At 43.5% G+C, this 24699-nt stretch overlaps 2 protein-coding genes across 2 annotated transcripts; one reads left to right on the top strand and one right to left on the bottom strand.

Annotated features, from left to right (window-relative positions):
* The first annotated feature begins 8557 nt into the window (after positions 1 to 8557).
* On the top strand, positions 8558 to 12589 carry ctsla (cathepsin La). The gene is made up of 8 exons (XM_086257716.1): positions 8558 to 8710; positions 9544 to 9680; positions 9762 to 9884; positions 10103 to 10255; positions 11035 to 11259; positions 11466 to 11634; positions 11785 to 11902; positions 12191 to 12589. Exons 2-8 carry the CDS (start codon positions 9552 to 9554, stop codon positions 12288 to 12290), a joined length of 1017 nt encoding a protein of 338 aa, XP_086113842.1. The 5' UTR covers positions 8558 to 8710; positions 9544 to 9551; the 3' UTR covers positions 12291 to 12589.
* An 866-nt stretch (positions 12590 to 13455) lies between these two features.
* Positions 13456 to 24115, bottom strand: fbp2 (fructose-1,6-bisphosphatase 2). The gene is made up of 7 exons (XM_086257714.1): positions 23849 to 24115; positions 22679 to 22841; positions 21697 to 21789; positions 20755 to 20895; positions 19570 to 19707; positions 17052 to 17171; positions 13456 to 13838 (listed from the first exon to the last, which is right to left on the bottom strand). The coding sequence occupies exons 1-7, from the start codon at positions 24019 to 24021 to the stop codon at positions 13653 to 13655; spliced, it is 1014 nt and encodes a 337-aa protein (XP_086113840.1). The 5' UTR covers positions 24022 to 24115; the 3' UTR covers positions 13456 to 13652.
* Positions 24116 to 24699: the final 584 nt, after the last annotated feature.

The following is a 24699-nucleotide window of genomic DNA, read 5'->3' as shown; positions in this document are numbered from 1 at the left end:
GTTCAAAGAAAGTTTACACACTGCAGTCTGTAAGAAGCTTTAGTAAGATCCAATTTTACATTATTCTGTTTTTTTCTAAGTAAGCAAACCTACATACTGTATTTTTTTTGGACCATAAGGCGCTAAGCGAAACAAAACAGATAAGTCAACTGAACTGAACTCGTTCTTGCTTCCTCCACATCCGTACCATCGATTCATTAATGCTGAATTCTCTGGCAGCTGCTCTATTCCCATGTTGTTGCAGTGACTAACCTCGTATTGTGGATGGATTATCTCAGTTGTTCTCCTGACTGAAGTTTGGTCCGTTTACAGCATCCTGCCTTGCGACTGTATTTGTCTCTAACCATCGGGAACCCTCACGTTAACTTTTATCGAGTGGAAAAGTGTTAGCGTTCATCCTCCAGCTTCACTGTTTATGCTAACATAGCTGTGTAGCTAGCCACCATGTAGCACATCATTATATAGCAGCTAGCCAAACTTCAGTAACCCTACAATCGTCATTGCTGTTTATAGCAGAGCTGTACGTTTGAATTCTTTCAGAAGTCTCTCAGTCAGAACATGCTATATCATGTTTAGGTGGAAGCTAGCGAGCTAATGTCCTGCTAACTTCTAACTCCGTTAAATGTAATAAATCCTGTTTTCATGGATGCCTGGATGTTAAACTTAATTGTTACACCTGGTAAAGCAGCAACGCTGATCATTTTATTGAAGATGAAAGAATTTAGATAGTTTTTAACTCGTTTGACTTTGCGATATGAAGTAACGGAGTTTTAGACCCAGATTACTCCGCGAGGCTCCTGACTACAGCAGCCGTAATGCTCCAAGCCATCAAGCGGCGCAGCTTCTGAGCTTACCAAAGTCATACTAAAGCATTTTTTGACTGATTTATATATATGTACCACATAAAATCAGTTCAAAGTAAATAAGCACAACAAGAATTCATACATAATGCACACCGGATTATAAGGCACACTGTTAATTTTTGAGAAAAATTCAAGGATTTTAAGTGCGCCTTATAGTGTGGAAAATACAATATATGTTTGTATATCCTGGTAAAAAGTCTCCAAGATCCATCACGGTCTTCATATACATATACTGGTGCCTGCTGGCCATATACTTATATGCAAAAAGGGTCTTTGTATATATTTTTGTAGTTTAATTGTTTTACTTATGTCATCTGCTTCTGGTTCTAATAATATTGCCTAAATGTAGCATGTATACTGTAAAAAATACTCGTCCTAGCACAGAACCCTGTGGAACTCCATGACAACCTTTTACATATGAAGAAGACTCCCTGTTTACATGAACACAATGTAATGTGTAAGATACGATTCAAACCACTGCAGTGCCCTGTTTATCTAGCAGGATAAACACAAAGGTGAGTCCATCACCAGAGGCCATAAGAAGATGGTTTGTAACTTAGCGCTACATTGCGATGCACTCTAAATCCTCAATGAAAATCTTCAAATAAACCGTGCTTCTACATGTGCTCAGCTACTGTTGAGGTTAAAAATCGTCCCATAATTAGGTAAGACGGCTGCTACATAGTCTTTTAATAATAAAGATAAAATGATGTATGTAAATTTTAGGATTAATTAATAGTGAAACAACTTTGAGCAGTCTTTAAGGAATGGGGCTTTAGAAAAGTGAAAGATTATAAATATCAGCAGTTATTAAAGCTCCTGTAGGATGTGGATGGTTGTGAATAATTTTTTTCTCTAATTAAAAATGTTTTTATTTCTAAAGAAACGAGTGAAGTCATTGCAAGTTGAAGGAATTCTTCTGACTCTTTGTGGCTGCAGGGCTGAAGAGAAACCTGCGGTTGTTCCTGTTTTCGTTGATCAGGGTTACAGTGAACGCTAAGATGTCCTCGTTTTACAGAGTGCTTCTGCTTTACAGAAAAAGACACGGGCAAAAACCGAGAAAATGTTGATAACTGCAGCAGGATTACTTGACAAACTTAATGTAGATCACATCGTGGTGGTGATCATGTAGCTCCAGAAAGTTCATCCTGTATCACTCTGAGTGGGAGAAACGTTTTGTCACTCAGTAGAGACTTTTTCAGTCTCACGGCTCGCCCATATGGAAAAGATATTTATAAATCTTATAATGTTTGTATCTGTCTTGTGTGAAACTTGTATGAAAAGCACACAAGAGTGAAAACAGATATAAGATCCCTTGAAAAATTATATAAATGAATCTTGTATGTTTTGGATACTTACTAAAACAATATATGAAAGTAATGACAAACTGGCCACTTTCATGAGTAAATCATAGAAGTTTTTACTATTTCTTTTCCATATGGGCGCTGTTAGTCACTGGTGATAGTTTTGGTCATTAAGCAAACATACAGGGAAACCTGCAGTCAGTCATCTGATCGAATGATGAAATATTTCTGCACTGAAACAACATGTCCAGACGAACTGAATCAACCTTCTGGGATTAATGTGGATCAGAAAGATTTGGATATTGCTGTGAAATAAGGGCTGCAGACAGAGGCCTGCTCTTCTCCAAATTCCACACCGAGTTGTTTCCACTCCTCTGGATTCATTGTGGAGCTTCAGCAGCAGGGACGTCACATTAGTTCACCCACAGAGACTCTCACGATTGGAAACTGTCCCAACTTTCTGTGTTGTTAAGAAATATTTGTTGTAGAGAAGAAGTCGAGCTGTTGAACGTGTTTCTGAACCTGTCACCTGATTCTGAGCAACAGCAGGATTGTTTGATTTGATTTGGGAAAGTGTGCCGAGGGTTCTGTTTACAGGGTCTGTGCTGGTTGGTACAGGCAGCACCTGCAAAATGCTTCTTTGGCACATTTAATATCAATACTCTGATTCTTATTCATCTGGCTTCTGGTAACATATTAGGCAAATGCTCAAAGAATACATTAACACATATACAAAGTTAATTCAGTGAACATCAACACTGCCTGTTGTTACTCTAACTGCACTTCATGTACAGTTAGGCCCACACGTTTTTGGACTCTAGTTTTACTTTGTACAACAGCACACTGGGTTTGAAATCAAACAAAGATATTTTAACTTTAATTCAAAGGTTTTTTACAAAACGTTGCATTAAAAAAAGGAGAAATTAGGGTCATTTTAAAACATAATCTCACATTTTCAAGGCCTAAAAAGTGGTTGAACGACTGGTGAACAGTTCTTTGACACAATGAGCAGATAAAAGATCTTCAGCTGATTCCAGGTTTTAATCTCGTATTTGGTTTCTTTTCAAAAAGCGGTCCAAACAGACGTTGATGCAACTGAGTGAGACTGAAAATCCAAACTAAACCTGTGAGAGGGACGGAGAAACCTTTAGGAACGACCAAATCAACAATCTGAGTCTTTAAAACGATACATGAGTCGGATCATCAACAGCAAAAACCTGACAGAGCACAGAAGACGACAGAATTATTTCTGTGGTTAACAGAAAACAACTTCAGAACATCTAAATCACTGTTGAGGAGGCAGGTGGTGTAAGAAGACGCTTCCTGAGTGAAAATACGGAGCGTTTACGACAAACATCTGATTACACTCAAAAACACAAACACAAACATCCATAAGGGCCGCGAGGGTCACAAGGAAAAAGCAGATTCATTGAATCCATGACCTGATTACAGCTTTATCTGTCAAACATGGTGCAGGAATGTTATGATATGGCCATGCGTGGCTGCCGAAGGTCACAGGTCACCGGTGTTTATCGATGACGTGTTGATAGAGGGGTACAGAGCTACGTCTCTGCTCAGCTTCAGCCAAGTGTTGCAAAACTGATTTGCTGTGAAGAAGCACTGTATTGATTATAATGATTGATTATAATCAATAATGACCCAAAGCGCACTGCAAACAGCAAACCAACAGCTTCTCCAGGTAAACAGATGGGACAGTGCAATGGCCAAGTCAGTCACATGACAAAGAAACCATCCAAACGTGTTTGTAAAACTGAGTCACAACTGAAAGTCTGCACTCTGATCACTTCTTCAGGCCCAGAAACCTCTGCGCCTCTCTGCATCTGCTGCGTTTCCACTTCCTCCGGTCTTGCCCGTCTCCATGATTTGTCTTTTGTCTTTTTGTCCTGTAGCGTCTTTTCTCATGTGTTGCTTTGTGTCTGACGTCCTTCATAAAAAGAGAAAAGGAGCTGCTGTGCTGTGGAGTCTGACTGTACAAGTCAGCTAAACATGGTCACTGTTGTTTACCTCCACGCAGTCAGGACCAGATGAAAACCAGCGTGACATGTGACTGTGCTGAAACGTGTCGGTCATCCGAGGATGTGATGTAAAGACTTCATGTATAGACAAACTGGTTTCATTCCTGTCAGCAAAGCCAAAGGGAAGTTTGTTGGAAACAAGAGAAGCATCAGCTGACTCCATACACTCCATTACATACATGCAGTGCACTTCCTTAATCCACTAAATATTCACCGACTGTTCTGGTCAAAATCAGACGATAAATCTCGTTTTAAGGGGTTTTCAAAACAGAAGATAAAGACATGATGTCCACATAACATGGATGTAGAGGCCTAATCTGTGCCTTCTGCTTACAAGACGTGCTCAATCGACACAGCGACGCATCGCTAACTAAGAACCTCTGACCGTCTTTCATGTTTGCATGAACAAAAAGCTCAAATCAAGATTATCATCAGGAAGTAAATCTGAAAGAAAACACTAGAAACAAACTACAAAAATGCAAAACGTCAGTGACTCTGATGATCCCAATCCAGAAACATGAAGGTGGTCCAAACGGGCCTGTGTGACACACCGATGCATCGCTAATTCTTTCACAGACCGAGTAAATAAAGCCCAAATGAACAAATCTGGGAACAGTTAGCTTCTTCAAGATTTTTGCTTCACGTGAACAAAATAAAACATTTTAAGATGAGCAGTGAAAATAAAGTCTGTGTGAACTGTTTAACAGAAACCTGTTTTTGTGATGTGGAAGAAACTACGTTAAAAATCATCATAATTCTGTAACACGTTCTTATTGGCACAAATATGAAACAATGTAAACACAAAGAACAAAACCAAACAAAAAAGAAAATATTTTTAAGAAATATTAATTATGACTGAAATGAAAAAGTGAAGCAACATAAACACGAATAATTAAATAAAAATACATTTTTGTTATAAAAGCAAACATTTACGACTCTTTGCAAACACTCATGTGACCTCTGCTCTTCGTGGCTGATTGTAACGTGCACGCTTCACGTAACGCCGTGGACACACTTTCATCTGACTGCTGCTTTTTCACGTTAATGAGTTGCTTTTTTTTTTTTTACTTTATCAAATTTAATCACCAGTTTTGTTATTTTATTTTTATTTTATTATTTTGCATTATTTTATTTTAATAAATGAGAGCAAATGAATTTCTCTCATTCTAATAGTTTAAAAGTTTGCCTGATTTTTATTTCACATTTCTACATTCGGCTCTTTGCTGCTTTGACTTCACTCTTGTGTGCTGAAATATTTCTGTGAGTACTTCAGTGTTTCTGTGAGTAATGAGGCTGTTTGCACCTCCAGCGATTCCTGGACGACTGCAGACGTTTGAATGACTGTGAACAGAAACAATCACTGACAATCATCAGTGTCACTGAGTGGTGGGCCTGTTGTGTTGATCACTGGCCGTGTGTTAACCTTTGTTTCGGGGTCGGCAGACGCGCGCAGCAGCTGATAACCCGGCGGAGTGTTTGAGCTGATTAAACATCCTAATCAGAGGAATGTGTCGCCTCGATGACAGAAACATTTACAGTTCACAAAGTTCACCCGTACGTCTTCATCCGCAGCATTAAAATATTACACAATGATAAAACCATCATGAGCCAGTAATAAAATGATTCTGCATAATGAGTTTTTTTAGTTTTAGGAACTAAACATAGTTTCATTTTTGCACATTACAAAAACACTGAGAGGCTCTCGTGCTCAGAGCGGCACATCCAAACTCCACACTCTTTTAATTCTGATCTTATTTCTCATTGGTCCTCGCTGCCTTAATCTTTCTCACGTTGCAGTTAGTTCAAAGTGTAAAAGCTGTTTCACTTCCATGCGTTGACTTTGCTACTGTGCTCATCTGTGTTTATGAGAAAATATGTAGAAATCTAAATTTGCTTCATCCAAACCGGCCAAATTTGGGAAACATCTTTGATGGTTCATGGTTTTGTAAGAGGGTGACGCATGAATCTGAAATATTATGACACAGAAACATTTGGAGTTAGCTTCTTTGCTGGTCCGGCCCACATGATGGCTCAGACTGTGCTGTTTGTGACCCATGAAGGAAAATCCATTCATAAGCCAGCACTGTGTGTGCTCCCCTGCAGCATGCTTGATTGATTTAAATCACATTTCTTTGATAAACTTGTTGGAAACAGATGCTGATAAAGTTATCGTGTCTGACAGATTCCTCTGAGAGAAGCTTTGGGTGGATGACCGCACAGAAAACGCTCGGCCAGTCGCTGTCATGTGTGCCACGGCTTGAGCAACACATTCAGTCATATGCCTGCTGTGCTCAGCAGCAGAGACACATGCAAGGAAGGACACAGTGTTTTTTTAGACTGCTGTACAGTAAAGAACGATGCTGCGCTAATTTAACCGCTTCCTATATGTGACCACACAGATGCATGACAGACAGAGGGGCAGATGTGGATGAATCACTGCTGATGTGTCTGCTGCTGGCACTCTATACTCTGTGTTTGATGTGCATTGCTGGTATTTAACTGTGTGGTTTAGACTCAGTGTGCTGAAACCAGTTTGGGGAAATGCAGTTCAGAAGCATCCCGCTGCAGTAATGTAGGTAACATGAAACTAAAGCCGTATCGCAGCATAAGGATGAAACCAGCAGGAGAAATGAAACCTGGCTCTGCTCAAAGGCAGCAAAACACTCCGACCAGCGTTCACCCGTTTACTGGGTTCAAAGTAAAGAAAGAGAAACAACTGTTATCAAACTACATGCAACTTCTGCTTTGGCGTCACTTTTCAGGCCCAAACATCCATCTTCGTGTTGATGGGCTGCACGAAAGATCTCGGAGGTCCTAAATTATAAAGTTGTTGTTTCTGTAGCAGCTCGTCCATGGCAGCGTTTTTTGCCACGTCAAGTGAGGAAGGATTCTGGACACGGGAAAATAAATTGAACTCATCTGAGCTACAGCCAGTAAGAGTCCAGGTATTAAGATGAGCACACGTGCAGAAATCACACCACAGACACACCAGCAAAACCTCCAGAATCCAGAGCGAACTTGATGTTTGTGCAGCAGTTTTGTACTGCTGTTGCATTATCATGTGAAGAAGCTGCTTTTAGTTGCTCCCTTATTCACACGGACCTGCCACAGTGGGCACATATGTAAACATATGTAAACATATGTAAACGTCCACACATTGTGTTTTAAAGTTGTAACATCACAGTTTACGTGCATTTTAAATCTGAACCTGCAGAGTAATAAAAACCTAAATGTCATGATGTAATTCCTGAGGTCAGACTATCACAGCTCTGCCTGTTCAGAGTCCTTCAGTCTTATCAATCACATGAACACTGATTGATTCAGGGTCAGTGTTCATGTATATTCATGTGGCCCGTCTCTGCTGCTCTGTATGTTAATGCGGTCGTTGTCAGGCTGTTACAGTCTAACACCTGAAGGATCACAAAGTATACTTTGGAAACGATGGCAGAGTGCACCGTCTTCATTTTACAGAGTAAATGATATGATTATATATCATCTACGCTTCTCCATCTATCATCATCAGCTCTTATTTTTATTAAATAATAACCTAAAAAGGGATTAATTTAACCTGTTTTTACTTCAGCAAAATTATTGGAGTGAACCTTAAATTTGGTGCTGGCGGGGTGCACTGAAGGAAAATACTAAAACATACACAAACACTGTCTACAACTAAAGATTCACCACTTCCCCCCTTACAAATCTCCTTTATGACCCAGTAACAAACATTCAGCTGTTAGTGTTTACCCTCCATCTCAGGCTGCTGTTGTTGTGCAACTTTTAAACTCACTGAGAGGCCTTCTGTGGGTGTTTGTTGTCCATACCTATTTTTGCAGTCGCAGTTTCACACAAAGAAAACGACATGTCTGCAGATGAATCTGGAAGCCTTTCTCTAATTTCCTCCTCTGGTTAAACAACAAATGCAGCAGAAAACCTGCAGGCCTGGTTCTCTGTGGGGGTTTCACTTCAGTCTATCCACACTTTCAGTAACAGTATATTTATTTACCAGTTTAACTTTTTTAAAAAGTCCCCCACACACCACAGAAATATAAAAGTACAAAAGCAGACGTGTTTTCAGTAACACACAGAATAAATCGTTATTACTAATCATTGTTACCAATAGTTTGCTGGGTGTACTTTTGAGTGTTTTCCTGAATCCTTCTGTCTTGTAATCAGCGGTATTGAGCAGCATTGGGATGAATCAGAGGCTCTGCGACTGAAAACACGTTCAAACAAGAACACGCTGATTAAATCGATTCTTTTTAAAATCGCGCTTATCTAAAAAACTATCGACAACAACAACAGCTACCCGCAGGCTGGTGAGGGGACAATCACGTGCTGCCATGATGACATCAGACCCCGTGTGGGCGGAGCCTGGGAGCAAACAAGAGCGGACCAATCACAGGGCAGCCTCGGAGCAGCTGGGTGTCCGTCCAGCCTTTATAAAGTTTAGCGCAGCGTTACTGCAGCAGGTTATTTTTCTTCACTTTCAGCGTCGAGAGTTTTTAGAGTAAGTGAAGTTTTTAATCTCGTTTTCAGGTCTGACGGTTACGTTTTAGAAACAGGAAGTTTGATCAGAATTATTTGTGGGATATTTCTTTCGCCTTTTAAACCTAGCATAAACATCGTGCCAGTGTCCGTTTTAAAAATCTGTAATTTAGCACGTTTTTAATGTAATGTTTTTTAGCGATGATAATCAACATTTTGCTCTTGTTTCCATCACACCCATCGCTTTGTATTTCGTTCGGCTGTGTGTGCTGTGATCTGCGGTTTGTGCTTCGGTGGCAGCCATCGTTGCTTTTTCGCCTCTTCGCGTTAAATAGATTAAGAAAAGCCGGGACCCCGTCGATCAGGTGGTGTTTCTGGCCGGATGCTGGTCAAGTTTTGGTTTTCTTTTCGGTTTCCTGGTAGTAGTTTCGGTGACGGCCCGGTTTCTTGGCTCTGCGCCGGGACAGCCGATCCCGTGACTCTGCACAAACACAAACAGGCCCTGCTCATTGTCGGGGTCTGGCCTCGTTTCCGTTCGGGAATGTGCAGGAAAATGGCGATGAGGAAATCGGCAGCATCGATTTTCTTGGATACACTTTGATGATTATTATTCTTTTATTCCCGGGATCCAGCGGGCTCCTTTTGTGTGTTTGGCCTAACTGTTGCCCCACATTTGGCCCGGGGGGAGGAAGGATATGACTGCGCTGCCGGGAATGTGTTTTACTACTTAGTCATTGTGATAAATAAGAAAAAGACTGTGTTGAGTAACCGTGTTTCTGCGAAGACCTCCAGGACTGAGTTCTTCAGAATCGCGCCTCTGAAATCTGATCCTGACGCTGTTTTCTTGTTTTGCAGTAGGAGCCATGATGAAGCTGCTGCTGGCTGCACTGGCCGTTGGCCTGAGCTCGGTCCTCTCAGCCCCCCATCTGGACCCACAGCTGGATGAGCACTGGAACCTGTGGAAGAGCTGGCACGCTAAAAAATACCACGAGGTGATGCATTGTTGTTCTTTCTGTAAAACCTGGTGCTCTTCTGTCCAGCGGAGGAGGCCTGACTGAGTTTTGTCTCTGCAGAAGGAGGAGGGCTGGAGGAGGATGGTGTGGGAGAAAAACTTGAAGACGGTCGAGCTGCACAACCTGGAGCACTCCATGGGCAAACACACCTACCGCCTGGGCATGAACCACTTTGGAGACATGGTGAGCCAGCGGTTTGCGCACGCACACACACACACACACAGGCACGCACTCTTGTATGGTGAAACTTATCAAGGCTCTTTTAAACCTTTGGAAAGATGAATGAGGGAGATATCACTGGAAAACATGGCTCATGCAAAAATAAAGGTGATCTAGAAGTTTGAAGGTGTAAAGTGCAGCATGATGTCGCTTTATTTACATTCCTGACGTTGTTCCCACAGACCAACGAGGAGTTCAGGCAGCTCATGAACGGCTACAAGCATGAAGCACAGAGAAAGGTGAAGGGGTCCCTGTTCTTGGAGCCCAACTTCCTGGAGGCCCCTCGTTCTCTGGACTGGAGGGATAAGGGCTACGTGACTCCCGTTAAGGACCAGGTAACAGCTGTTTTGTTGGTTTTTTTCACCCTGGTTGCTCGAGGCCCTGTGGCAGCACATGCGTAATTAAGGTGGAGCTTCCTTGGTTTTTACAGACTGTAGACTAGATCAGGCTGCAAGTAGGAGGCAGACGGAGGCTTTTTCAGGTGACACCTCGTGTGGTTGTAACAAACCAGACTGGTGCACATCAGGTGTGCTGTGGCTGTCTGATAAATGCCTTTAGGTGATTTTTTTTTTTTTTTTTTTTTTTTTTTGAGTCATCCTGCACAACCTGCAGGTTTCATGACCACAGTGTGGTCCGTTTTCCTTCAGTAAAATTCCACAATGCAAATCTTCAGGATTTGCATTGCTGGAGATGCAGATGCACTTCTTTACATCAGCTGTTTGCATTAAGCCTGATGTCATGTGCATTGTTCCAAATGTGTTGAAGGGCATTGCTGTAAATGTTTTGCAAGAAGATAATAAATACCCTGCAAGCAGTCAGCTTATCTATTTACTGCACTCACACCAATGCCCCTCCTCCCTCCTTCCATGAGTGCACAGCCTGTTCTCTCCGCCCCTCGACATACATTTTTCACTCGGTGCTGTCAAACAGGTGGAGCCAGCTCACTGTAAACAGGCCAAGGTGCAGCAGGCGGGTGTATACGTTTCTTTTCTGTCGTTCGATTAGTCCCCTCTGCCTTTGCTCTTAAGTTTATGCAGAAGTTTACAGCCACAAAACTCTCACATTGTGTGCTTTCATTTCTTCACCATCATCGTGTCCTGTCTGCTCTCCTCAGGGTCAGTGTGGCTCCTGCTGGGCTTTCAGTGCCACCGGAGCTCTGGAGGGTCAGCAGTTCAAGAAGAGCGGCAAGATGGTGTCGCTGAGCGAGCAGAACTTGGTGGAATGCTCAAAATTCGAGGGTAACGAGGGCTGCAACGGAGGTCTGATGGACCAGGCCTTCAAGTACGTCATGGACAACCAGGGCCTGGACTCTGAGGAGTCCTACCCTTACCTGGGAACCGTACGTATCTCTCACGTGTCCTCAGCACAAATGAAAAGAAGTAATTTGTCTTTTACTGACCTGTCAGCAGTTTACTTATCAGTTGTCGGCATAATTGAGTCACTGATTTAATTCATCTATTAGTTTTTTAAAGAAAAGAGCTAACCACAGAACACTGATTCAGCGCTCAGTGTTATCCTCACTCACCACCACCTTCCCTCTTACAGGATGACCAGAAGTGCCATTACGACCCCCAGTACAACTCTGTCAATGACACCGGGTTCACAGACATTAAGAGCGGCAGTGAGCATGCTCTGATGAAGGCCGTTGCTGCTGTTGGACCCATTTCAGTCGCCATTGATGCTGGCCACGCGTCTTTCCAGTTTTACCAGTCAGGTCGGTGTTTGCCAGTTATAAAACACATTTTAACTTAAAGCTTATAAAATGCACGGACAGGAGAGGAGTAGTTGACTTGACGAGATCTTCCTGCGTCAGGTTTCATGCTCAAACTGAGCTGCAGGTTTGACTCGTGGCTTTAAATTTCAGGAATCTACTATGAGCCAGATTGCAGCAGCGAGGACCTGGACCACGGCGTGCTGTTGGTGGGCTACGGCTTTGAGGGAGAAGATGTGGACGGCAAGAAGTACTGGATCGTCAAGAACAGGTCAGTCAGGCTTTCACAGCTGCAGCGTGCTCGGCCTTCAAGTGTGTAAAATCCACTCAACAAGAGTAGTTTCACTTCTTCCTTTCAATGCTGATGAATTTCACTTCCAGTTGGTGTTAAAGCTCCTAAATGTCACAGACTTCTCAGCCTGATGCAAAACGCTCTGCTGACATGAGAGTCGTTCTAATGTAAATAGGACTGTTTCAGGCCCTTTGTATCGTCGTCTCTGCATCACAAAGGAACCAAAACCAGTCACCTCCTGACTTTTGTTTTCTTATCTCTCTGCAGCTGGAGTGAGAAGTGGGGAAACAAAGGCTACGTCTACATGGCCAAAGACCGACAGAACCACTGTGGTATTGCGACCGCAGCCAGCTACCCTCTGGTGTGAGGCCGGCTCCACCTCGTAGCACCGTAGTGGTTTTATTCTAATACTCTGGACAGGAGGGACGACGCTGCAGTCGACGTGAGACACGCAGGAGATTCTGAGGTCTCACCACCAATAACACTGATTTTAGGGAAATTGCCCTTTTTTGTTTTCTGCTACTTCATGTTGTCAGGAAAAAATTAGCTCATTGTTTTATTCTCTGTAAATATGTACTAGGCAAGTGATCGTTACCACTTGCTATGGTCATTGTAAATGATTTCTTTTCTACTTTTACTGTGATCAATTAAAGTTTTAAAACACTAGTCTGGACTCAGGACTGTTTTGAAAGACGTGTTTCACCCCGAGCGCTTTCCTCATCTGATTATAATCAAACTGACGTCAACGTTAAACTCTGTCCCTGCAGAAGTCACAGTATTGCTCTAGAAAGCTAATGAAGTTAGCTAATGTTAGCGATGCAACAAAGCTCTGTGCTTCTGCTGGTTTTAAAATGTAAAGCAATGAGGCTAACGAGCTCACAGTATGTGGGATCTCGTGGATTTCTGATCAACAAAGGTGCCAAGTGAGAAGGAAACATGACCCAGTAAATACTGCTTCCATAATGCTTTTCTCATAAATCTGAGCACTTACAGTATCTCATCCAAAGACGCCTCTAACATACGAGCAGGGGGAGCCAGCAATCAAACCAACAGCCTTGTGGTCAATAGATGAGGCTCTTTACTTCAAACCACCAAATATTTCAAGTATAAAAAGCACCTAAAAACTACAGCTCGTGACTGATGATCATTATTGACTTCTACTGGTTGATTACCAGATGTTAACAAGGATGAAACCTCAGTTAACATTCATGCTAGCAACATTATGGTGATAGCTTTAGATTACAAAACAAAAACCCAGCTGATTACTGTCGTACTGGTTCGTGGTATTTTAAGGCCAACTGTTAAAGATATGTGAATTCTCACTTTTCTATTTTTATTTATTATTTATTTAGCACTAAATAACCAGTGGCCTCTGCAGCTGGAGGATGCTGGAAGCTAAAGGCCCTGCGATCGTGCAGAGGAAACCCTAAAATCACACATCCCTCTGAGCACGTGGCAACAGTCAGAGGATTTTTGCTAAAAAAAAAAAAAGAGTCAAAAACAATGATACCCGGATTCTTTCTGGTGTCATATTTCTTTGTTTTTATGCAGCATATATGACCCAACACAGGCGCTTTCATAAATCATGATGTCACAGTTAATAAATCTAATTATTTATTTAAGGTTAAGCTGAATATTTAGCTGTTACCGTTAAAGCAGAAAACATCAGGTCACGACTGTGAGAAAACCACATTTTAAGAATCTTCAGCCAATCGAAGCTCCCGCAGCTTTATGAGAACTTCTTGACGAAGGACAGGTACTCGTTGACGTCATCAGGTGAGCCGACGACAAAGGGCACCCGCTGGTGGAGCGATTCAGGCTGAACGTCCAGTATCCTCTGAGTGCCCGTGGTGGCGAGGCCACCGGCCTGCTCGATGATGAAGGCGATGGGGTTGCACTCGTAAAGCAGCCGCAGCTTCAAGGAGAAGAAGAAAAAAAGGACACACTTGCGTTAATATTGAAAAGATCAGCGCAGCTGTTTACAGCTAAAGGTCACAGCTGGAATCTGAACCGCTGAATCATTTCTAAAGATGGTAAATATTCACTCTGAGACTGATAACCACCTCACAGTGCAGCCGAGGCTCACAACAGCACGTTTCCAGTTTTGTGTAGCTACAGTTTGCAGATGACCACCAACATGTCGCAGGCGATCATCAGGACAGACTCGTGTTCATGTTTAGTTTTTAATTATCACGGATAAAAAGCTGAATGCGTGCTGGACTCTGGACACGCAACAAACGGGATACGAACCCCAGACTAACAATCAGAGGCACCAATAACCTCACATAATACACGCACAGGTCCCAGCGCGATCTGTTATCGTCTAAGTGATGACGCATGAACCCTGCATCCGGGTCCAAATGTTTATTAAGGCTGTTGTGTTTTTAACATGTTTTAATGCTTCGTATCTGTTTAACCTGAACAAGCTCCTGTTAACTTTTACCGAGTGGGAAAAAGTTAGCGTTCATCCTCCAGCTTCACTGTGTTTATCCTCAGCTGCTGTTATTGTTCTATATTTCTATATTGTGTATTTTGTTGTACAGTTATCTTATTTTCAACTTTAATTTATAAATTTTATCTTATTCTTTTCCAGTTAAATTTACCCTTCATTCTAATTTGTTGTTGTACAGTTATTTCAACTTTATGTATTTTATTCTATTGTTTCCTAGTTAAATTTACCCTTTTTCATTTCCATATTTATTTCCTATCCTATTCATAGTCTTTTTTTTTCTTTAGGTCACAGCAAAGCATTTCACTGCATATCGTACTGTGTATGTGACAAATACGATTTGAATTTAACGTAGCTGTGTCGCTAGCGATCACGTAGCACATCATTATATAGCAGCTAGCCCAACTTCAGTAACCCTACAAACGTCACTGCTGTTTAGTTTCTGTCTTCATTTATGGTGGAAGTGATAGCAGAGCTGTACGTTTGAGTTCCTTCATAAATCTCTCAGTCAGAACATGCTATATCATGTTTAGGTGGAAACTAGCGAGCTAACTTCCGCTAGCTTCTTGCTAACTTCTAACTCTGTTAAATGTAATAAATCCTGTTTTCATGGATGCCTGGATGTTAAACTTTGTTACACCTGGTAAAGCAGCAACACTGATCATTTTATTAAAGATGAAAGAATTTAGACAGTTTTTAACTCTCAGTGATGTCACAGTGTTCGTGTGACTTTGGGCCCTGAAGTGGCGATTGGACCCGGAAATAATGACGTCAGACTTAAAGCCTGGATTCTGTTTCTGAGACACGCTTGTTTCTTTGACTCTCACATGTAGTGGGCTGATTCCTGGCAATATTAGAGAATGACAACAAGAAAAAAGGAAGAAAATTCTCTCAGAATTGGGAAGTGGAGTAGTTTCTTAGTTTTTATTGTGGCTGCATTTCCTTTTCTTGTGTCCATCAAATCCACATAAACCGTTTCTGATTCGTGACCTTTCAACCGCCACTTGACCTTTAGGAAAGCCTTCTCCTCTTTCTTCACAGCTGAGCTTTGGAAAGGCGTCCGTCCCACAGCGCTGACTTATGAAAAACCAGAACGCAGTGCATTTGCTCGATTTGTGGGGCAATAAAACTGCTGTGCAGATTCACACATCTGGTGATTGTCCAGCACACAGAACTTCACCTCCAAAGGTCATGTAGAGTGTCTTTATTGGAGCGCTATGGCACGCTGACAGCATGTGTTTTATCCCCACTAAAAGCTCTCAGCTGGAGCATTTGATCTAGTGTAAGGGGCGATCGTGGCTCAAGAGTTGGCAGTTCGCCTTGTAATCGGAAGGTTACAAGGTTGCGGGTTCGAGCCCCGGCTCGGACAGTCCCGGTCGTTGTGTCCTTGGGCAAGATACTAATCCCATGTTTGCCTACTGGTGGTGGTCAGAGGGCCCGGTGGCGCCAGTGTCCGGCAGCCTTGCCTCTGTCAGTGCGCCCCAGGGTGGCTGTGGCTACAATGTAGCTGCCATCACCAGTGTGTGAATGTGTAAAGCACTTTGGGGTCCTTAGGGACTAGTAAAGCACTATTCAAATACATTTACCATTTAGTGTTTTATATATATTTGTATTTGTTACATTCAGCTATATACATCAGTCAGATCAGAATTCAGACACCTGCTTGTGAAAGACATTAACTTTTTGATGGGGGGCATGTTTGGGAGTTTACGTGGTGCTTTTGTTAAGCATTAAAAAAATACCCTAAATTTGGCCAAAATGTGAAAGTTTTTTGTTTCCAGGTTACTTTTAAATGCTCTTCGTCAGTATTTCAATAATAACACCGGCAGTGAACGAGCAGGTCGTGACTATGTGCTGAAACTAGAAAGTCTGAGTTTCATATTCCCGTCTTCACTGCAGTGCACAGGTTTGTTCACAGCTGCCTGCTGCCTGTGATTTCCCCTGTATTCAGTTTACATCTTATAATATATTAATCATATGTTAAGAGTTATTATTTGCTGCTGTTTTTGAAACTGGCACTCAGCAGCTGTAGCTCGTGTTTGCCCAGGAAATAATGGTGGAAATATGAGAGATGTTGTGTTCGAAGCGCTCACAGAGGGAAGCTGCCTGGATGCACACTGACACATGAGGTTTGTGGGTTTTCTTTACCACCAGTCTCTGCTGCCTCTGAGCTTCATTTATCTCAGGACAACCTTGGATTAGTCCACGGACACATCCACGGCAGTGTCTGGTCACACGTCACAGTCAGAGTCATTTCATTTTGGAGCAAAAACTTCAATCAAACTTTTGGAGTTAAAACAAATTTAAAACTGAAACACACGTTTGTTTCTTCTTTTGTGGAGTGAACCCATTAAAGGGGACCTGCTTTGCTCTTCACACTGTTACTGATGCGTGCTGATACTAAACACAGCCAAAGATTCAGATAATGAGTTCAGTGTATAAGCAAGAAATCCCCGAGAGCCAAAACCTCAGACCTCAGACTGCTCTGAAAACTTTTTTTCCTCTTCTGGGCTCTGCGTGATGTCAGTGAGAGTCGATATCACTTTCATGTCAGGCACACCTGCTACACCAAGGCCCCGTGTAAGATAAATAAGCATTATTCTGATTGGTAAATCATGCAAAGCCACTCAAAAGCACAACGAGTCCCCATTGAACAGCTGCAGCCTTCTCAGTGGTTACCTTTCCCTTTGGGCTCTTCTCATTGGCCGGATACATGAAGATCCCTCCGTAAGCGATGGTGCGGTGAATGTCTGAGACCATCGAGCCCACGTATCGCGCTCCGTAGGGCGAACTGCCGTCCTGCAGGAGAGAAATTCATCTTAAATGTCACTAAACTAAATGTGACTTTCACATTTTCTATGCTCCACATCACATTTTGGTTTATTTTAAGAAATAAATTTAAACACACACAGATTCCATTAGCATTAGCATTAGCATTCCCAGAGATTCTGTGACCTTTACAGTTTTCACAGTTTGTGACTGGTATTTTATGTTGGCTGATTCTTGGATGTAAAGCGTTAGTTTATCTACTTCCTGTGGTCACTGTCAAATAACTGTATATTACAGATATTACAACCATTTAAAAACAAAGAGCTGTAGAGCAACAGCGTCATGTGACCAGCGTCTCAGCGTGGCAAACCTGAGTTCAACACTCCAGCTTTATCACTACGAGTGCATTTTAAAAACTGACCTGTAAGTAACGTCTGAATGAAATGACTTTGTGATTAAATATTCTTCTCAGTGAACTTTATTCTCAGAATTTGTTGTTTAACAGGTTAAAATGTGACGATGTCATGTGACGCGAGCAGTCGAAGGTGTGTGGAGTTCCCACCAAGCGAGGTTCGTGTTCTGACCGGCACGACATGATGTAGAGTCATGTGCCTGCTGAGTCACATCCCATAAGGGTGGGTGTGTGTGTGTGTGTGTGTGTGTGTGTGTGTGTGTGTGTGTGCGCAAAGTAAAGCAGGGCTTCCCAAACATGACACACGATCAAAACGAAAAGAAAAGAAAAAAATCCACCTCGAGCGAAACTACCTAAAATAAAATAACGAAGTCACAAGAAAGAGCAGCGAGCAGAGAGTGAGGGGAAGTTATCGAGGGTGTGACGTGTGAACGTATGATTTATGATCTGAAGCATATTAATGCTGAGAGAGACGTCCTGAGCAGCAGGGGTGCTGATCTGGGAGCAGTGATCAGGGCGAGTTTTGTTTAGTGTTGAAATCTGGTCACCTGACTCTGTACGGCTGCTCCGCTGTAAACAAATAAAGCTTTTTCAAATGCAGACGTTACATTTGTAAACGATCCTTCATGCAGGTGAGAAACTGACGGGTTTAAAAAAGGAGCAGAGACTGAAAACTTCCCTGCGCGGCATTCAGAAAGTGTTGATTTCACTTTAACCTCGTGACTGAAGATCTGCTGTTTCATAAAGAAACAGAGTGTGAGTAACTCTGTGGTCACTGACGGATTGTGCTGGCTCATGATGCGCTGTGTGAAGTGTAATGTGAATGAATGAGTGTTCACGGAAGAGATATTAGCAGAAAATCTGCTGTGACGCAAACTCGGCCTGATGGGAACTGCAGCGTGTGCAGAATGGACTTTTACAAAAACACAAAACCACCCTCGAATATACCCACCTTAGTGTGTGTGTGTGTGTGTGTGTGTGTGTGTGTGTGTGTGTGTGTGTGTGTGTGTGTGTGTGTGTGTGTGTTTTATGCTGTGTGAACATGTAAGAGTGCTAGTTTGTTATGGTAGCGTTACATTTAATACACATAATCCCACAGAGGTTGTTTTCCTATAGATTCGTGTGACGAGACGTCATCCTGTAGCTGCTGTGTGGAGTTTCTTGGTCTTTGTGTTTGAAACCAAACCCACGAAGCGTCGACAGAGTCATGTCTCACACGTGACACAATGCACCACTTTTAATTTGAGTTTTCAGTTATTCTAAAAGCACATAGGAGGGTTTTGTTTTTTTGCTTTTTAGGAAAAATCAAAGGGAAAGGAAACTGAAATGAGAAAACGAGAGCATCAGCGAATCCCGGGCTGATGAAGAGGACGCTCATGACAAGCGCAGGCTTCACAAAGTGCTGAGTGTGCGTGTGCAGGCAGAGTTTCCAGTTGAGAAGCTGCTGCAGTTTCCTGAGGAACAGGATGTGCACTCACATTAGCTGTTTCACCATCCTGCAGCTCAGCTGACCGACCTACAGCCTGACCGACCGGTCACGCTCCGCTGACTGCCCGTCACATGTTTCAGGGCATAGGTAACCTCTACCTGCTCTCGCTACACAAATGCATTGAGAGTCTTTTACTGTAAATCACCCAGAATGCACTGCATGTGCATATAGGGTTGAAGTAATTTCTCCAACAAGCAAATGAAATGGTTTTATTGAGCAAGTCTAACAGTGAAGTATACACGTACCATAACACTAGACTGACCAACAAACATGTTCTCTGTGCCTGTGAGTCTGTAAATGTGTTCTAGCCCTGCGGATGCTTCGTCAGGACTCACATGACGAGTGCGAGCAGCTGCTTGTGTGTGAACTGTGGCTGCAGGAGTGTTAGATTCAGCTTTGAGCCGGCAGACCTGAACAGATGCGCTGTGGGTCGATAGCTCGCATTTCTACTGCAGCTTCAGTTAAAGGTATCACATTTAAAACCATCAACGCGCTCTAAGTAAGTGGGACGCCGTGCGCGCTCTTACCTCGGGGTACTTCTTGTGTTTGAGGTATTCATTGATGGAGGGGTGGAAGTACTTGGCGTAGCCCTCGTTCAGACTGTAGATCTTCCCCTTGGGCTTGATCCTCACGCTCCTTTCAGTCAGGATGAACTCGCCGACGCCCTGATAAGAAAACAGTTAGACGTTCAGTGGAAACAATAGAAATGATCAGGATAGAAAAACATCAGCAGAAGTGAACCAGCGCCAAAGGGTCAAATCCAGATGTTAGCCAGTGCCTTCCTTTAAGAGCAAAATCCTCAGGTCGAAGAGTTCAGGTGTTTAAATTACAAAGTCAAGGTGCCGCATTACACACGACTGTAAACACTGATGATACAACATTACTCTCTCCAGCTGTCGAGACCTCCGGAGGTTTCTGGACTAAATTCTTTTTCCTACATTTCTGTTTGCATCGAGACTCATTTCTTCAACGATATCATAACTAAACCTGCTTTTTAAAAAGGCTGATCAAAATGTTTTTAAAGACCTAAAAACTCAATATCAAAGAAAAAGTGAAGTTTATTGAAAAGCTGATTAATCAAAGTTCTTCACTAAACAACAAAAGACAGAAACACAAAGCAGGACGTGATGAAGGACGCAGGCTGAAACAGGAAAACTCACAGAAGGAAAAGAGAGAGAGGGAGACGGGACTCGTGCGCTCACTGAAGAACGAGAAACAGGAAGCATCAGGTGAGAGGAATAAAAACACTCAGACAGACAGGAAGTAAAACAGGAAGCATCAGGAAATTTGCATATTTGAGACAAGAAGACCCAAGATGCTGAAAAATGATGAGAAGATGTGTACGTGATCTTTGTTTAGACTCTTTTTACCTTTGAAACCCAGAATGTGACACGAGTGAGATGATGAAAACTGATTTAATCAGAGATGAGGTGCCAGAAACATTGTGGCAAAGCTAAAAGGATTGACGTGTGTCTACAGTCCTGTGATTCCACTGTGCAGATGTGCCTCACGAGGGATGATTGACAGCATCGTGTCTGCTTTCTTCGGCAGAAACAATAAACCAGAGAAACGGGAAAAGCCCGACTGTGAGGGATTAACCACGAGTTAATGAGATTATCACTGACACAAGGAGCCATGAGAGAAAAGGGCCCTTCAGGTAACGTCACGTGGCGCTCTGTGGAGGTGTGGAAACCTGTGACCGCAGTACTCACAGGATCGAGCGTGAAGAAGTTGACCCCGGCGCCTGTGCTGAGGGCCACCAGGGTGGCGCTGCCATAGAGGGCGTAGCCAGCGCACACGATGTTGTTGCCCTGCTGCAGGGCGTCTTTCTCGGTGGGCTCCCCCTCTGAGATCTGAACATCACAGCAGGGAAAAACAACAGCAGACCTGAGAGATTATCTGCAAACTGCTCACAGACTGAGTGCCTCAGTGGACAAAGACTGTAGCATCCAACCAAAAACTCACAAACTGACATCAGATTAACGTTTTTCTCATTTCAGAATAAAACATGTGGATGAATCACACCAGGGTTCATGGTATAAACCTCACGCAGGCCTGTCTAGGTGTTGTGCAATGTTGAAAAAGCTCAGCAGGCTGCAGCTGTAAATAATCAGAAGCGCTCAGAAGCCAGGTTTAGCTGGGCAGCAGCGCCCTCTTGTGTCTGCAGGATGTTACTGCACCTCGACCCTGCAGAAATCTGAAGTTTCTGAAAATCCCAGAAGCCTTTAAAGACTCGAGCAACATAGATGGTTCTGTTACAGACGGCAGCTTCACAGTATGAGAACATTTCCTGGATTTTGAAAAACGTGGTAGCGGAGTGATCGATAAAAAGGCGTGTGGTGGGAGACGCAGGAAATCTTAATATTTAAATAGGAATAAAATCAGTGTGGACACTGTGTGTCCTGTTATTACTGCACAGCATCATTGATGCGCGACTGTTTACCCAAGTAACTAATAAGTAACTTAATAGCACAAAAGCTGTATAATGAAAATATATTTAAAGTAATCACAGTAAATGTACTCAGATATTTTACTGTTGATGGTTTGAAATACTTGTGACTTCATTCAGTACCAGGATTTGGCTGTTTTCCTTGACTCGGGAGCAAAATGTTTGTGATGCAGATGATTCGGCGAGACTCTGAGCTCAGACTCACCCGTTTGTAGATGGCGAATATGGTGCCGATGGACGCCAAGCAGTCGATGTTACTGGAGCCGTCCAGAGGGTCGAAGCAGACCACATACTTCCCCTGTGGAGAAACACACTAAATAATGAAATATGACGATAATAATAAATTAATTCCAAATAAAAGTGAATGAGTCATGCAGTCATCTAAAACCAGTGCTGGGGGTGAGCGGCAGAGACGGGAAGTAAACAGGAAATAAACAAAGTGTCGGTTGTTAGACTGGAATCATATTATTTCAGAATAACGTGTTTATCACTCAGTGTGCTGTATTAATGCGTCACTACAGCCACTGAAAGAACCAACACGTCCCACATATTTGATCACATGACTCGCTCACCACTGGAGCCGGTGAGCGATTAGTACAGAACACGGCCATCCACCTGCATCTAAAGGTCAAAGGTCACTCTTGAGGATGCCAATGTTCACATGTTGGACAGAGAAGACAGATGGTTTGAAAGAGGAGTGAAAGAAGCATCTATGTCCACTGTGAACGCCATCTGTGAACAGAGGGCGGGGCTTATGACACCAACCGTCTGTCATCTATAATCCAGTTTTGAGATCGTTCCCAGACGCCTGAACGCCCACTCACATCCTGGGCCTGGGGCTGGGCTTCACCTGCAACCAAAGCTGTATTGTGCTGACTGAATTTAATCTGAGTGCTGTGATTATGAGACACGGACCGACTGTCTGGTTTAAAATGGTGACAAATTAAAAGAAAACCTTGAAGCTTGTAAAGTAGCTCGATGCTCCACAGCTCGGCTCCTCGTTGTGCAAAATCTTCTCTTCATACTGAGCTGGATCTCCCCGGCTTAGATGTGGTGAGGTGTCACACCAGTCCTGACTGACTGGACGAGGTCACGCCCATCACCACAGATGTGATTCATCAGAGGATAAAGATGGACTCACCTGTGAGGGTGGAACAGAGACACCTGGCTGTGAGGTGGCTGCTTACCCTCTTCTCCTGGGGGGTGACGATGAGCTCCTTGTTCTCCTCAGACACCATGCAGCAGGTGCTGTAGGAGGCCCGCAGCATGTTGATGACCAGGTCGTTCGACAGCACGTCCAGCTTCTTCACGTCGTCCCCCGTCACGTTCACAGCGCCCGCCAGACCCTGCCTGCACGGACCAATCAGCAGCCACATGTTAGCCACGCCCACACACAGGACACCTGACTGAGAGCAAACCTGCTCACATCCGGCTGAGCAGAGAAATTCAGTTAGTCGCAGAAAAATTCATTATTGCATTTTCCCCCACAGTGGTTTCTTCAACTGGAGATCACGTGTGAAGCGAACTCCATTCACTGAGCTGTGATTGGTTATGTAAGCTCTCTGATGATGATACTTTCTTCACGGGCGGGCACGATGTCAGCAGGCGGTGCTTTGGGATCCTCACGAGCTCCGCCTGCAGCTTTAAACAAACCAGACACACTAAACTGTAAAGCGGGCTGTCAGGGTCACGCCTGCGACCCCACATTGACCTGAGGCGGGCTGCACCACTGACACTCCTGCACAATGTGACATACATGGACACTTTTTATTAAGATATCCAATGAAAAATGATGATGACATGTCTTCAGAAAAACGAGCTTTGTTTAATTAAATGTGGTAAATGTTTCCAGTCGGTCGGACCAGCAGATCTGTGACTTCACACTAAATCATTTTATGCTTTTATGATTTGAGCCATTTGTCCAGATCTTAAAATCGCTGCTCTGTTCACACTTCAGTCGTGAAGCGGACCAACTCGGACCCTCAGATGGGCTTGTTTTGGCCCCGGAGCCGCGTGTTTGACACCCCTGCCCTTAAAGAATTTTAACAATGCGCACAGCTCCGTCCTTTCACTGCACCATCTTTTATTAAAGTCACGATTAGAGTGTTGAAATCACACAAAGCTGTGTGTGCTGCTTTGACTGCAGCGGTGCGACCTTTATCCAGCACAAAGCCTCCGTTCATTCTTATTGTGCAGTGTTGAAATCAGAGGAGATTTATCTGTGACGGCTCCTACACTGAACACAAACAGCCAGTCGCTCCACCAGCTCTGTGACGGAGGCCGACCTCCAACAGCAAAGTTCACGCACAGCTTTGTCCCCGCATGCTGAACTGTCTCTGTACGTAGGTGATACTCACAGGTGGGCCAAGCCTGCCTTACGCACAGCAGATGAAATTGCTTTGATGGCCGTCAGCATGGCGTTGATGAGCTGGGTCAGCTCACCCGTCGCCCCTTTAGCCTGGCGCCCCGTCTCGATGACAAACCGGGTCAGGGTCCATACGTCCGTCTCAAACGCCGACTGGTCCGACATGCCGGATCCTGGTTCTTCTGTCCTTCCTGCTGGGCAGCAAGCTACGACTGAGCCTCCTCATTATGAGCCTCGTCCTTTACGTGCCCAGAACTGTGAAGCTGAGCTGATCTATTTGTGAGCGCAGCCGAGTGGAAGAGCGGGTGTGTAGGTGGTGTCGGGTGTCAGCTGCAGACTGGCACGCTTTAATCCTCCACAACACTTTTATCAGCTCTTTAATTCATTTAGGCAACAGGTTTACAGGCTGTTTGACAACAGGCGCCCGAGGCTGGGGTGACGTGGCAGCTCTTTGGGACGTTTAACCTCACATGAACCTGACAGCAGGTCTGCAGCAGATTCTAAACATGCATCCAGGTTTACAGTCAAAAATAATCACGGCTGACTTCGAGGTTAAGGTTTAAGACACTTCAGCTGCTACAAAAAGAAGCTGAAGTATTTGTTTCAGTTTGATGTTGTGTGTCTTTGTGTTACAGGCTCGGGGACACAGATTCGATTCTGCAGCCGTGTTTTAGCACAACAGCAGATCAAGTGAGCTTTAAATGTCAGTCGGCTCTCTGAGCTTCAGCTGACCCCGGCTTAAAGGTCGACTCCACTGAAATAAGTATCTTTGAACTTTAGCCTCTAACTTGAAGATTTCAAGATATTATCGAGGGACACAAACTGAATAACTGTGAGATGATG

This window comes from Aulonocara sp. 'chitande type north' Nkhata Bay, linkage group LG12, assembly GCF_057382095.1.
Source record: "Aulonocara sp. 'chitande type north' Nkhata Bay isolate Kocher_YH1m ecotype deep benthic linkage group LG12, A_spYH_male_GT1.1, whole genome shotgun sequence".
Lineage (NCBI taxonomy): Eukaryota > Metazoa > Chordata > Actinopteri > Cichliformes > Cichlidae > Aulonocara > Aulonocara sp. 'chitande type north' Nkhata Bay.
This window is presented reverse-complemented; position numbering and strand designations above follow the sequence as displayed.